The following is a 15,760-nucleotide window of genomic DNA, read 5'->3' on the forward strand; positions in this document are numbered from 1 at the left end:
GCTCAAAGCTAACAACGAAAATGTTTACGCGTTCGTTTTTGTGCTCTGCGTCGGGAATTGTCACATTTGTGCTGTTGCTCAATGGATGTGCCGGCAAAGTAAGTGGAACACTGGCTATATACAGAATACTAACTGGATAATCTCCATAATAGCGAACTTGGGATTACGAGCCGCTGTCTGTTGTTGTCGAAAGCTCGGATCCAAAGAAAATGAATCTTGTGGCAAAAATGGAACGCGTGGGCCCCGGAGAATATGCCATAACGGCCACATTGAACTGGAACTACGATACGGATGAGACAACAATTGTGGGTAACAATATCAAAATGTGTTCTTAACAAATTAGTCTGATATTCTAACAGGTGGAGGCTGTGGCGTATCGCAGCTCTTCGGGCAACCCCGATGAATATGCTCTACTGCCGTGGTCTATACCAAAGCAGACGTATAAAAAGTATACCAATTCCTACTACAAAGACATAATTTTTAAGAATCTCGGCCACTGCTCGAATCTACCGCAGCCCGACAACGTTGATCCCTGGCCCAAAAACATCTACAAACTGGAGAAGTGTGTGATCAGTGGCGAGGGTATGCCCGAAATAGCACCCGAGGGCTATTACAAGGTCATATTCAGGGTGACAGGCGAGGTGGACTGGAGCTTTGAGTTCATAGCCAAGTTAAGCACGAAACAAAATGTCTTTGGTTGAGAGAAAAAAGTGAACAAATTAGCTAGCAGCATATGCTCTTAACCCAATCTAAGCCCCAATTACAAGTTTTGCAAATAAAAGAGGCCAATATTTAGATGTAAAAGCAACTGGTATAGAGCTCCGATTTTGCACTCATTTGGCATCCTTTTGGATCAGCTCAAAGGGGTTTATTTAGATTTATTTGTGGGCGTGACGAATTGCCTGCTGTGCACAATTGTGGCACATTCCACCGGGTGAGTTTCGTGAAGAATTGCCAATTGTTAAGGCGGTCCGAGTTGCTGCTGTTCGAGCTGGAGCTGCAGTTGCTGCCCCTAAGTTGATTTTGTTGCGTGTTGTTGTTGCTGTTGCTGACAATGCCGTTTTACTCTTTGTCGCGGCATTAGAGCGTGCCAAAAACGTTTGGGATTTGAAGAGGTTATCTTATACTTTACAAATTTTACCTTGATCAACACTGTCTTGTATGTTGTATGCTTTAGATAGCTTAAGAGCTGTGCTTATACCGACATCAGCTTTTTACGTTTAACAATACTTTTCCACTTTTCTATTGCCTCAAACTATCTTCCATGGTCGCATTAATTAAAAATTAACCAATCAGTAAGCTACGTTTACCAACACTGCTCGCCATAATAAGTTATTTTACTTGTGACACTTGTTAACAACTGTTTTTTCTTGGATATATATATTTTGGTTGCCATGTTGACCTTAACATTTATTTGGGCTCTTGGCCTTAAGTGTCTTTCAGCTGGCTGACCTGAATTCGAAGCCTTTAAAGCTACCCCCAAAATGAATGCATTTTGGCAAGCTCCAAAAAAAAATGTGTGTATATACATATAATTTAGACATTGCTTTCATGCTGCTGATAATGAGCCGTTAGCGGCTGGTTCTACCTTCAGAGTGTGGTGAGAGTTGGGGGGCGTGGCTAGGTAGTTGGCGTTAGTTGGCGCCACTCACGCGATGTGCGGCACTTGAGCACGTTTTGCATAAATTGCTGGGCCGTCGTCATGCCTGATGGCATGCTAATAACGACAGCCGCGCCCACCTTTTGGACGAGCTGGCCGCGATGCGTACCACCGGTACGGAGCGGGTAGCCAGGCCAAACAATGGCCATAATGCCGCACGCAAATTGCCTTGTTAAGCATTTAAGCACAGCTGCCATTTTTCACATCATGCCACAAAACATCAATCTGTCGCTAATCTCTTGCGGCTCCATAGATGCCCAACAATGTCCGTCCGACCGCCCCAGCAACACGCATTATTTGCAAAGCCAACAAGTGTTTGCATCAAATTTGATTAGACTTACGTTGCGTATACGCAATGTGACCCGAAGGCCAGCGGCTGGGCACGCGCAACAAAAGATGCTCGAACCGTAGCTGGGCAACATGCCCATGCAACTTGGGCCCAATCACTAGCCGCACGTAGACTTTGGCAATCACTGGCGGCTCAATAAAGGAAAACTAATTTTTTAGTGCCAAAGCGTTTTGAGCCCAGGCACAAATAGGCAGCAGCCCAAAATTCCAAGACCTTGGCCCCAAAAGCAAATGTGGCGCGCTCTGGGGCCAGCTTTCTTTCCATTGTTGTGGCCCCTGTATTAATGTTGTTGTTGTCCTGTTGATTAAGTGACAGGTGAGCAGTGGCAGCGGCAGCAACCGTCGGCATTGCTGTCAGTTCCCATTTTGCTCGCCTCCAGACTCATTTGGACCCAAAACAATAACATTTTCACAGTCGCTGTGACAACAAAGCCCAGCCAAATGAGATACTCCCCGTGGATAAACGTATATATGTATATATATAATATATATATTTATATGTGTATAAAACAAAATAGCAATTTCGCAGTTCACATAGCTCGACTTGAGCATGTCCTGCTTGAAACAAACCTTAAAGCTGTTTGAGTTTCATGTTAGCCAAAAGTGAAATAAATACATAAAAAACAACAAAAAACTGTGCATGGCTTTCATAAATGTTCATATGATTTTATTGATTGTTGTTGTGCTTGGAATTTGCTTTTTTGCTTTTTTAAGGGTATTTTTTGATGTTGCATTGCATTTTATACAATATTTAATTTGTATTTAATTTGTGTACTTTTTTCTTTATATTTTATTTTTATTGTGTTAATTATTATTTTTTATGAATTGTTTCATATTTTGTAATTATGCGGTTATTTTGTTGCTTTTGCATTGTTTTCAGCCGAGTTCTGGGTTAATTAAATTGAATATTGATTCATGTTTAAATATAGTTTGTGAAAAGGCGCAATACAACAAAAGGAATTGTTACAAACAAAACACAATTACAATTAACAAAGCTATTGGCTTGGGAACATGAGTGAACATTTTATAAATTTTAAATGGTTTTTCTTTATATCAGAAGATCAGTTCGAAATAAAAATTTAACAGAAAACGTCTCTTTAAGTAAATGAACGCCACAGATATTCAGAAAACACATATGTGGCTGAGAATTTTTTTGTGTCAACAAAAAAAAAACAACGAGTAAGAGTGCTCTAGTCGGGAGTGCCTGACTAGGGGATACCCTTTTCCTTACCAGTACCAAATGGACGACAGACAGACAGACTGATAGACGGACAGCCAGACGGACTTGGTTAGATCGACTCGACTATTAAGAAATTATATACCTTCTTCTCCCTGTTACATACATTCGCACAAAACCATGATACCCCTTTTTAGCCATTTTGAATGGGTTCAGGGCATAAAAAGAAAACTGAAGCAACAAAAATAACGCACAATGTGTGCTGCATTATTTAGGGTTTGGCTTTGCATTGTGGGGGCAGCGTTTGTTGCGGTTACCGGAGGCGACACAAAAAGTTCATAAAATAAATTGCAAAGTTAATAAACAAGTAGCCGAGGCTTTTGTGGCTGCTTCGGGGGCCCCTAACATTTGGCAGTTGGCAATGGCAATTAGCTTTAAACACGCCATTAACTGCTTAAATGGCAACATGTGTGCAGGTCTCCGGCTTCCATGTACTGCTGCTGCTGCCTGCTGCCTGCCTCTAAGTGTGTTCATTATCACCTGTCTGTCCAGGGGCGACGGAGACAACCATCTGATATTAGATATACATATACTTACATACAGCTGAGTACGTCCTGCCCAACGACCCCACAGCTGACATCGCACAACGCATTCTTAAGTGCTTCATCTTGTCTGAATAACATTAGAGGCAGGCAACAATCTGCCACACCTCCGCCCCTTGCCATGACGAACAAAATGAGCTGGCACATTTATGGCAGCCATAAATGTGGGGGAAGGGAACGCAGGCATTAAAGGCAACACAGCACTCCTCCCCCCACATAAGTCCGCCTTCACCGCAGCACGACTAGACTCCTCGCATACATACCTAATGAACTTGGTAGGTGTTGCCTTTCAGGCAGCAAATGGATGGGGCCCAAAGGTGCCCAACAGCCGAGCTTTCATCTAGTACTTCTCCAGTTCGCAGCGTTTATTTATGAACGCATCTCTCGGAAAGAGATGCATATTTATGCCTGCCAACAGTTTAGGCCTTTGTATTTATTCACTTATGCTGGCATTTTTATTGCTCCAGCCAGTTCTATATATACTATATAGATGCTATACAAGTATTCCATTCGTAGCTCTGCGACTTGCGCTCAAACTTCAAACTTGCAAATTAGTTTTATGCCACCTGAGAGTTTGGGTGCCTTGTGGCATATGCATGAGTGGCGCGTGCAACTTTCACTCATAATTTGATTTTTAGTCAAATATCGTTAAAGTTTCAATGCTTAAATAACACAATGCCACATATCAATCTAATTGAGCTCAAGTGGTTCAAGGCTCATCTGTCAAAAACAATTTCGCATGCATGAGTTGATGAATTGATGTGTTTATCTAATGCATAAGAGATTTATTCGAATTAATTGGATCGAAGTAAATTAGTTAGCATTTGTGATTTTGTCGGTTATAATCTCGTTGTTGAGTTAAAGTAGGAATTTTTAATTGATTAAAAGTATGGGCATTCCCACTTTGATAAATAAATGCATATATCTTTTACTGAACTTTGTGTAAAAATGTATTAAAATTAATCAAGCACATATTTTTAATTTAGGAAATGAATATCTAATTTTTTGAAGAACAGAAAACTATTCAACATTTATTGATTAATACCCTCAATATTAATTTATACCAAATTTAGATATGAGAGACCTTTTTTATACCCTGAACCCATTAAAAGTGGGTATAAGGGTATATTGTATTTGTGCAAAATCCAAAAATCCATCTCCGACCCCATAAAGTATATATATTTTTGATCAGCATCAATAGCCGAGTCGATCTAGCCATGTCCGTCTGTCTGTCCGTCCGTTCGTCCGTCCGTATGTATGAACGCAAGGATCTCAGAACCTATAAGAGCTAGAGACTGAAATTTTAGATGTAGATGCTCCTAGTTCCCGCGCAGATCGAGTTTGTTTCCGATAATCGATAACTTACTCCGTTTCCAAGCAATCGATAAATATCGATATAGATACCCTGTTTTTTGGGCAGTTTTGGTAAATAATAAGAGCTAGAGTCACCAAACTTGACATATAACTTCTAAAATAGAATATATATATGCATTTGATGTTGGAAGAAGAGGGTTTAGGGTATCCCCTAGTCGGGAGCTGCCGACTAGCACCTCTTACTTGTTTAAAATATAAATAACTCAATTTCAAATAAAGAAAACTATATATATTAATTTTTTGAGAGAAAACAGGAAAGTGTCAAATAGAATTTTATTTAAAAAAAAAGCGAACTAGCAATGCAATTATAATCATGCTTATGAAAATTAATATTAATATTAATATATATATATATATATATATATATTTATTTATATATATATAAGGCGTAATTACAAATGTTCTACCAAATTAATTTGGAAATGCGCAAAATCGGGGCATAAATAATGTGCCAGAATTGAAATCGTTTGCGCAACAGACGCGAATGGATTCATTATCAATACTAATGACTTGTGTAGTATATTTATATAGCGTATACAAATTGTGCTTTATAGATATATGCAGTGTTTATTGAATGCGAACCGCATCAAAATTCCAATAATTTTTTGCCATCAAATGGAATGCCTGTCGTTTTTCTGCTCCTTATCGTTAAATTCAACTTTTCACTGCTGTGATTTTCGGCTATGAAATTTAACTGTGCAGGCATGCCAGGGGGTCGGCCGGGAGAGTCTGGCGAAGCGGGGAGGGGGGGGGGGGGCGGTTGTAGAGAGTAGGGTTTTCTACGGGTCGTTAGCCCCTGGCGCAAAAGAAATTCACTCGGCGACGCGCGATTTGCAGCAAATAATTCAAAATGTCAGCCGCAGCACCAAAGTGAAGAAACTGCCAGGGCAAGAAGAAAATGTCAAGGAATTTAAAGTTTTATGCAGTCCGCTCGCTTTAACCCCCTTTCGACTTGGCCGACTAGTTATGTAATGCCTAGACCTGAGGCAGGGATATTGACGAATCGATCTGATGTCTGTTTATAATTTGCAGAAATTGTTTATCTTCGCAGCCGTGTCTAAACATTAGACGAATGTATATTTTTTTATGCTTTAGCCATGAAAATCGATTAATCTACAAATGGCTAGCACATTCTTTTTGATTTATGGCTATAGGAAGCGGTGGCCAACACACACACACACAGAGAGAGGGGGCAATAATACACACAAAAGGCAACATCCATCGATTGTTAAGTAAACAATTGAGCATTTGTTTAGATGCATAAAAGTTGTTGTTATTGTTGTACAAATTTTCGCTTTCATTTTGTTCACAATTTTATTGTTTTTTCCCGCTGCGGTTGATCTTGTGGCTATGGCCCATTCGATTTATGTTGTGCGCGTCTATATAGACAATATGCTTTGTATATAAATTGATTTGCACATAAATTTCATTTCGGTTTGACTTTTTATTGATTTTCTTTGCGTACACAGCAAACATTTGCTTAACCTAATGAGCCATGCGGTCAGAAAATCAAAAAAAAAAAAAAAAAAAAAAAAACTCTAAAGAAATGTTTGGCAATCCGAAAATTAAATACACTATTATGCGGCGTAGAAATTCTTTTATGCGAAAACGTTATTTGCGCCTAATTGTTTTAATGTGCGCCATATAATATGGCAGACTGATTTAATGTGCGAGAGATTCGCAGCACAGCGAAGCTTTTAATTGCTGCGTTTGGTCAAGAATTCGTAAGAAACAAAAAAGGTTCTAAAAGAATCTATATCTTGGCAGGTTTTTAATGTAGAGCCTTATGATAAATGATATTGTATTCGACTGTTGATAAGATTTTGTTATTATATTAGGCGCATGCTAAAACTCGTTAAACGCAAGCTTAAACAATTTATCTTGAGCAAAAAAGAAGAGCCTAATCTTGTATCTATCGTTCCCAAGGCTAAGTTTTCGATCCCAAGGCAGCTACTTATAAGATATAGTAGCTCGATCCTTTCAACAAAACCAATTTTTTACAAATAATACATATGCTTACATATAAGTCATACATCTCCCATATAAGCCATATATCTTCTTTTATGCATTACACTTGCCATCCCATAATTGATATACCCTGTACAAGCAGGGTATGCATAAAACTGAAGTAACCGCACAAATGGTAAAGTGCATGGGAAAATTTGCTGAAAATGTCAGTTGGCGCATTCGAAAGGGCGCCAAAGATGAGGCTGCCTGCTGTAACACGGCCTTTGCCAGAGGAAAACTAACAAAGTGCTCTAATAGAGCCAAAGGGGGCTCTGGCAGTGGCAGCTGCAGCAGCAGCAGCTCGCCTTAGCTAGACACGAGGGCAACTGCTTGTTGCAGTGGGCGTGGCATTGTGTTGACGCATGTTGCCGTTGCCTTTGAATGGCGTCGTTGTTGCTAGTAATTTGCAATGCAAAAACAACGTAAAGTGGCTGCTGACTAGGCAGGCAGTCAACGTCGTTTGATTCGGGGCGAAACCTGGGCACTTGGCTGCGACCTTGGCGCAACCTAAATATTCAGCCAGCACATTTCATATTTCGTTTTCTCAGTTTTTGTGCTCGGCTGTGCATCCCCGCATTGAATAGTTATCAGCCCAGCTGAGTTGACCCCGTCTGGCATTTAAAGCTTATCTGGCGAACAAAAACAGCAAAAAATCCCCCCGGTTGCCTCCGCTTTGCGTATAAAAACCCTGCCACTTGGGCGCTGTGGCATCAATCAACTAACAACTGACTTTAAGACAAGATGCAACTTAATCTGCGTGGTCTGCTGCTGCTGCCCCTGCTGCTGCTGGTGCTGGTGCTGAGCCTGAACCTGTCGCTAACCGAGGCGCGACATCATGAGGGTCGCATACCGTTTGACACCCGACCATCGCCATTCAATCCCAATCAGCCCAGGCCCGGTCCGTACATATAGCTCTGACGTGCTGATGTCGTTAACACATTAGTTTAATTTGATGTCATTAAAGTCAGCTGAACATCAAAGGCCTGTGCGTAATAAAATTATTGATATTGTGTGGCACATTTTGTGTACTTTCGCTATGTCTACGAAGTCTTTTACCTGGCAGGTTGCAGCGCAACCAATTACCAAAGTTTGCATTTTACTGTTGCTACAAAATTTGCAAAGTCATAATTGAAATTTGCTTGCTCACAACTTGACAGTCATCGTTGGCAGTGCAAAAATGTCAATGGGCGGGTAGCAAGGGCCTGACGAGAAAGCCCCTCATTAATAGCTGTGTTGACGAGGGGAAGTCCACTCAAACCAAAGCTTGACAACGTCTGGGGCTAAAAATAAATAAATAAGTTGCAGCGTTCTGTTACTTTCATTTGTTAAGTAGCTGTTAGGTAATAATAGTGTTAAAAATGTTAACATTGTATGTTAGTAGATGAATCAAATATGTGCTTTTAGCTATGTATAAATGCGTGTGCCAAAAGAAAATCAACGAATACAACTACAGGGCACTGTTATTAACATACTTATGTTACGTAACTGTTAGTCAATGTGTAGCATAAATGTCGATGCTACTGTTATGTGAATGAGAAGCATAACATAACATACATTCTTTAAGCACATCATTCAGTAACATTTTATAGTGTGCGATATTTCCTAACATTTGTATTATAGCACATTTGCTCAATGGCATTTGTATCATAGAAAATGTTTCTTTGTAACATTTGTTTATTATGTAAAGCAGCTGTTAGATAATGTTACACAATAACATTACATATTGTAGCATTAATGTGTTATGCTTATCTTCTGTTAGTTGTTAGTAAGTTAAACACATTAGCGATGTTATCAAGGCTTATATGTTACGAATATGTTAATTGCAAATTTCATAAATGTAAATTTTGAAAATCGATATAGTAGAGCGTATTTTGCAGTTTCCTTGCAATTTTGGTTTTCTTCGGAAATTTTCATCCCATCAGCTACCATGTAAAAAGCACGATTTGATTTTAGCATGAAACGTGCTTTCCAGGGGCCAATCTTGGCCGTAGTGAATTCTCCTCCACCAATTGGGCCAATTTGTTAGCTTTGGCAGCGTTGTATCATGCTGGGAATTTGCGTGGTCTCCATATCCCTGCTGACAGGCCTCATAAATAATAATTAGAAATTGGGCTAGCGAAGCCTTCACACGGAGATGCATTCACCTGTGTGCGTGTGTGTGTGTGTGTGTGTGTTGTTGTTGCTTGTGCGTTGACACTTACGCATCTGGCGTTGGATGAGCGCGTGATGCCATTTATAAATTTAATGCAATTTAATTTGTGTTGTTTCTGACGCGCCAGCGGGGCGTATGAGTAATCAGCTTGCAGTGATGCCTCCCACAGCTCGGACTGCTGTGGCAGCAACTGTTGCCAGTTTTATTTGCGTATATTAAAATTGAGTACGCGCAAACATTTCAATGAGTTTCACACACAATTTTTCTTTTTGCTTTGCCTTCTATTTTCAGACGCGGCAGATCCAAGAAAAGCGCAAAGAAAAACACTTGCGAAAATTAGCAGCAGCAGCAGCAACAGCCGCTGCTGCGGCTGCGGCGTCGACGTCGGCCGTGTCACCTATAAATAGTGTGCACTGTGCGCGTGACAGCTGTGACAAACGGTGACGTCATTGCCTGGATGGCCGCTCGACGCTCTGCGGCGACGTCATCAAATCAAACAGCTTAGCAGCAAATTGTACATCACGTATACGCCGCGTATATTGGCCAGGCCAATAAACACATCGTAGACACATCTCTCCCTCTCTCTCTCTGAGTGTGTGCTGGGCAAAAAATGTGGCAAGTAAAATCGAACTGATAAGATCAGCTATATAGCGTATATATATACCATTAAATAAATATATATACATATATATATAATAACAATATGCGCAGAGTAAACACACGAAGAGCCATGAGAATCGCACGAAAGCACAGCAAAAAGAAAGAAAAGCGGAACAAAAACAAATATTGTCAAAATAGCAACTGAAATGCTTACAAGCTGCTGAGCCTCAGTCTAAATTCATCGTCGATCGGCGTCGTTGAATGCCTCGCGCTGCTGTGAGCGTCTGTTCTTGGCTGTGTGTGCCGTGAGTGTGCGTGCTCGCGCGCGCGAGTGTGTGCGCGTGTGTGTGTGTATGTGTATTGTGGTGTGCCGTCTCTGTGGTGTGAAATATATATATATTGAGATATATATATTTAATGCGATATCTGGCGCTAGACGCGCGTAAAAAGTGGAAAGCGGCAACTGGACGCCTCTTGAGTTTGTTAAATCGACTTAAACGAGCTACGAGAAACGCGAAACATCAACAACCAAGTAACAACAAATAAATAAACTAACAAAAACACAAAAGAAAAAAAAAAAACCAGAGCAAACGAAAGCAAATTGATTTTTGGTGCAAACAATACGCAAGAAATACGTGTCATAAATCATAAGCAATAATTTGTGCTAAATCCGTTTCAAACTTAAAATGTCAGCCATAAATTCAAGCAAAGGATTTCACTTAATACAATTGCAGCTGCTCTAAAAGGTGAGTACCACCTAGACGTATATGTAAGACAAGCGCTAATATTTATTATCCTTTAAGACATATGAGCTGTAGCTGGAGGTAAACTGAGCTTAACCAGAGTGTTAACATATTTTTGGCATATTTTTTGCTTGCAACATTTAAATTATGAACTTTTTTATATGTAAGCTTTAAAAAAGAGGTTTACATATATATATCTTGTCAACATTTTGTAAGCCAAACAAGAAAGGGAAAGTTATTCAGAATATTAAAAATAACAACAAAAGTTTTTATTTCAAAGAAGGAAATGATATCCTTGTAAATATTTTCCTTAGGGCTTAACAGATATGTGAGACTCGTGAAGCGAGTAAATGCTGTGTTTAAAAACATTAGATTTTCGACCGATTGTTCCTATGGCAGTTATATGATATAATGCTCCGATATAGGGAGCAAATGCCAAGCTTGGTCAATAGATATTGTTAAGCTAAAAAGTTCTTTCTATAAAAAACTACTTTTTGAACAAATGTTCCCATGTCATATAGTGCTCCGATATTGATAGGTTTCTAGTAAAACTTATAAATGCCGCGTTAAGCTTAGTTTTTGTTACGAGAACTTTATTTTCGACCGATCGTTTCTGACAGATAGACGAACAGGGCTATAGCAACTCGGCTTTTGATAAAGAGTTTAGTCAAGTTAGCTTTGGGACAAATAAATTTGTTGTACAATAAGTAGATTCTTTTTATCGAATATAACTACGTCTGCTCTGAGATATAGCAAGTCAATTCTTACAAAACAAAGCCTATTACGAGTCTGCAGTAAGAAGCTGTTTGCAATTTGCATCAACAAAGCTTTAAATACGCTTACGAATTATTTGCCTGGACAATAAAATTGACTTGGTACTGAGTTCATTTTGATCAATAAAATATTTATAGAATTTCTGGGTACGCAAAATGTCTTTTGACAACACAATAATAACCGTTTTTTTCTGGCCATTTGGCATTTATGACAGCTTATCAAATGGGCCAATCAATCAGTTTGTTTACCTTATGAATGGCCTGTCTAATTAGTTAAATGCGCTTTGGCATTGTCTGACTGAAGAAAAGTGGACCCATTTCCGTGTAAAAATACTCACGACTTATTCACTTATTTATGTACAATATATGATAGCAAAACGTGCGACGGTAATAGGCTTTCTGTGTGTGTGTGTGTGTGTGTGTTGAGCAGGGGGGATTCTTATGGGTTGTGGGGAGGTGCAAAAGTCTACGTAGATTCAAAACGGGCTCACGCGGCGCATACGCAATTTGTGTGTGTGTGTGGGGGTCGGATGTGCGTCTGTGTGTGTGTGTTTGGCTGCATGAATGTTTTCATAAATTGAGTTTGCTTTTTTCGACAGCACGTTTTGTGAGGGTTGACACCGACAGAGCCCCACCCACCCCCTTTCTGATATATATACTACCTGTCATTATTCATTGCGATTGCGACTTTTGTGTTCGTGCTGTGCCTCGCCCGAGCTACCCGAAGCGAACGCATTTCAATAAGGGAATTATAAGGTATTAGGCATATAAATTGCAAGCAGAACAGAAAAAAAGAAGAGCAACATCTATTTGGTTTATGGGATTTGCGCGCTAAGAGTTGTGTGCTTGAAGGCAGGCTTATGCAATTGATTAGCCTGAGATACTTTTGTATCTGTGAAGTAGCTGCTAGCTACTGGTGTAATGCAAGGCATTTCAGGAATTTTGTTTTATAGCAATGCAAGAACTAAAATTTGGTTAATTTATGTGCACAAGTTCATTGAAATAAAAATAAATATATATAACACACACATGGCAGAAACATTTTGCAACAGCTTCAGCTCAAGCTATATGGGCGCACTGCCATGTAATTATGTATGTATATGTATCTCTTGCAAGTGTATCTCGCTGTCTGTGTGTGTGCGGGTCTTCACAGTGTGCCCCTCGTACCTTGACAATGCACTTGAGTCAAGTTTGCTTCCTCGCTGCCCAGGTCGACGAGTCGCTTGGCTGCCAATGCAAAGGCTGCCAAAATTGCATTGAGCAACAGCTCGGGCAGGGTGCAGGGCGCTGTGGGTGTAGGGCGGGGTGCGGGCTGGGGGTGGCGTTGGGCATTGAGCATGATACGGGCAGCATGTAGCAAGCAGCTGAAGCAACAGCAAAAGCAACAGCAATGGCAACAGCGGCGACAACAGAAGCGGCAGCAGCTGTAGAACCCAACGGCGCTGCTTGTTTATTTATTTATAACATTTTGTTTGCTGCTCGTTGCCGTCGTGTTTCCTGATTATGATATGCCCCGCAAATGCCGTCGGGTATATTGGCTTTGTCATTTAATATACAACATACAACCCAAGTGTATTACACATGTCCAACTGTCTGTCAGTTTACTTATGAATGCTGTCTATTCGAAGAATGCCCTATTTTCGTCTAAGCTGGGCATCAATAATTTAATGAATCATTCAGAATGAATGGAATGAGGCAAAGGTATTCGAATACAATTCTGAATTGATTGAATACTGCCTAGAATGTTGCGAATGAGTCGAATGATATTCATTTGCCATTCTGCATGAAAAGAATAACGCAAATACAAATCTGAATTCATTGAATACATCCTTGAATGTTGCGAATGTTGCGAATGATAATCATTTGGCATTCTGCATGCATGGTATGGGGCAAAGGTATTTCAATAAAGATCTAAATTGATTAAATGCAGCCCAGAACGATTCGAAAGAGTAGAGTAATATTCTTTTGCTATTCTACATGAATGGAGTGAGGCTGAGATTTTTTAGGAAAACTCATTCAGTTTGATATAAATTGAATCATACGCATTGCTCGACAGTTGCGTTTGGGTTGGATTTTTCATAGGCGAATAAATCTTTCGAGCTGAGTAATCATTTTATGCATATTCCAGGAAATATAAAATAAACTGAAACACTTTAGCTACCATTTGATTTGTATTTTATTATTTATAGAATCAATAAGTATCAGTTAGCCGGCACGAGGTTCAGGTATAATGTTTTTATTAAATGAAATAAAATTCATTAAAAGTTTTCCTATCAACTTTTTTTATTGTATTCGAGTGTAGAAAACAGACAAACTGGAAGCTGTATCAAATTTCTCCAGGACACGTTCCGACGAAGCTCCAAATAAAAGTATATGAACAACTTTTAAGAACTTCTGCTTTCATTTTATAAATTAAAGCACAACCCAAACCGGACTAAAAATTAGTTCATTTTGTTTCGAAATATGACTTAGGTAAGCATTGCGCTAGGTTAGGTTGAGGTTAGGTTAGGTTTAGGTTAAGGTTTAGGTTAAGGTTAAGGTTTAGGTTTAGGTTTAGGTTAAGGTTTAGGCTTAGGTTAAGGTTAAGGTTAAGTTAGGTTAAGGCTGGGATATGTTTGGGTAAGGTTTAGGTTAGGTTAAGTTAGGTAAGGTTTGGGCTTAGGTTAATTAGGTTAATTTAGGTTGGGTTAGATTTAGTAGGGTTAGGTTTGATTAGGTTAGCTTAAGATTTAGCTTTAGTTTAATAGGGTTAAGATAGGTTAAATTAGATTAATAATGTTAGGTTAGATTAGGTTCGGTTTAGTTTTAGGTTAGGTTAGGTCAAGTTAGGTTTAGGCTAAGCTTAGTAAGTTTAAGTTAGCTATGTAAGGCTGGGCTATGTAAGCTTAAGTTATATTGGTTAAAGCTCTTTCATTTTCATAGTAGGATATTGTAAAGTTATTCTGTGTTATTTTAGATCAAGATAGTATTGTAGTGCATTCAGGTTTCGTTTCGGTTTTGAAATAGCTATTTGCCGCTAGTTGTGTATTCATTTTCATGCTGAGCTTCCCATGAATGATAAGCGCAAGTACTTCAAAGTAGCTAAAGGCTGCCAGTGTGCGCCTGCCCCGGCCACACCACCCCCTCCGCAGCTGGTTGCTGCCCCAGTGGCTGCCCCCGCGCTGTGGCGCTGTCAGTCCCATTGCCAGACAGCGTCAGATTGGATGCATTGTTTTTGTAGTTAATTAATTTTATATACTTACCGTTGCACTTTTATGGCAAAACAAATGGCAGCAAGTAGCCCATGGCGTTTATTATTGTTATTGCTGTTGTTGCTTGTGCATTTCATAAAATTGCTTTCACTTTGTGCTTTGCTTTATGACATTACCATCGCGCATCTGGCATATTGGCATATCGTGCGCGCTACTTCACAGATTTTCCAGGACGAAGCCAACCCATTTGACACCCACAGTTGCCAGCTGTTGCCTGACTTGGCTTACGTGTGATGAAGGTGAAGCTCACCATTTTTCTTTTTTTTTTGCTGAATTGCTTTCCCTCCCTAGAATGATTGATCAATGTTGACAGATTTAACGAGCTGCTAAAGTGCTGCAAAACAATTCAATTATCAGCGCGGGCGGGTGTGTGTGTGTGTGTGTAAGTGTGTTGGGGTGTGTGCGTTGCTGGGCAAATGGAAAGAAAATATTTGCATATACGTATGCTAACGTGCAGTGCATCATCAGTCTTACATCATCATCATCATTATTATCAACAACATCATAATCAGCAGCTATCGCATTGCCTCACCCATTTCCCATATATAAATATATATCCAAAGCCCATTTTTGGCACGTTTAGCTGCAGCCAATGCTGGCCTATTTATTTATGTGTGCGCTGACCTGCCACACACCTCGCACACACACACACACACACGCAGACAGATCCGCAGCCAGGCATTGCAACTTACATCTTATAAATAATTCAGTTTGCATTTAAATTTGCGTGATTTCTTTTTAACGCGAACTGCCCTCAAATTTTATATAGTATATGCATTTTTTTCATGGTTTATACGCGCATTCATTTGATTTATTTATTTATTGATGCAATTTCGGGCTTGGGGTTTTTTTCAGTAGAGATTCGGATCCGTGCAAGGTCTGCCAGCTTATGACAATACGAATTTAATCGTACTCACAGCCGCTGCGTAATGCGATTTCAATGCCGTGTAGATTTCAGCTGGCCATTGGCCAAATAATCACAATATTACTTAAGTTTTTCTGCTTTTCTGTTTGTTTATGTACCCAATAGGTTAGCCAGGTCTTTGTCATAAATCGTTTGAGTTAAGTTGCCA

General features: G+C 39.7%; 3 protein-coding genes across 3 annotated transcripts in view; all 3 read left to right on the plus strand.

Moving 5' to 3' along the window:
• On the plus strand, positions 1-774 carry LOC115760858. Its single transcript, XM_030702411.1, has 3 exons — positions 1-98; positions 153-305; positions 360-774. Exons 1-3 carry the CDS (start codon positions 21-23, stop codon positions 699-701), a joined length of 573 nt encoding a protein of 190 aa, XP_030558271.1. The 5' UTR covers positions 1-20; the 3' UTR covers positions 702-774.
• A 7,125-nt stretch (positions 775-7,899) lies between these two features.
• On the plus strand, positions 7,900-8,177 carry LOC115760859 (metchnikowin). The gene has a single exon (XM_030702412.1). It carries the CDS (start codon positions 7,910-7,912, stop codon positions 8,078-8,080), a length of 171 nt encoding a protein of 56 aa, XP_030558272.1. The 5' UTR covers positions 7,900-7,909; the 3' UTR covers positions 8,081-8,177.
• A 1,933-nt stretch (positions 8,178-10,110) lies between these two features.
• The window catches only part of LOC115760491, an 82,404-nt gene continuing 76,754 nt past the window's right edge, over positions 10,111-15,760 (plus strand). Inside the window, exon 1 of the mRNA XM_030701842.1 lies at positions 10,111-10,666. The gene's annotated coding sequence lies outside the window, so the exon portion shown is untranslated. The remainder of the gene's footprint in view (positions 10,667-15,760) is intronic.

The sequence above is a fragment of the Drosophila novamexicana genome, unplaced genomic scaffold, assembly GCF_003285875.2.
Source record: "Drosophila novamexicana strain 15010-1031.04,08,12 unplaced genomic scaffold, DnovRS2.1 tig00000462-arrow-pilon, whole genome shotgun sequence".
Lineage (NCBI taxonomy): Eukaryota > Metazoa > Arthropoda > Insecta > Diptera > Drosophilidae > Drosophila > Drosophila novamexicana.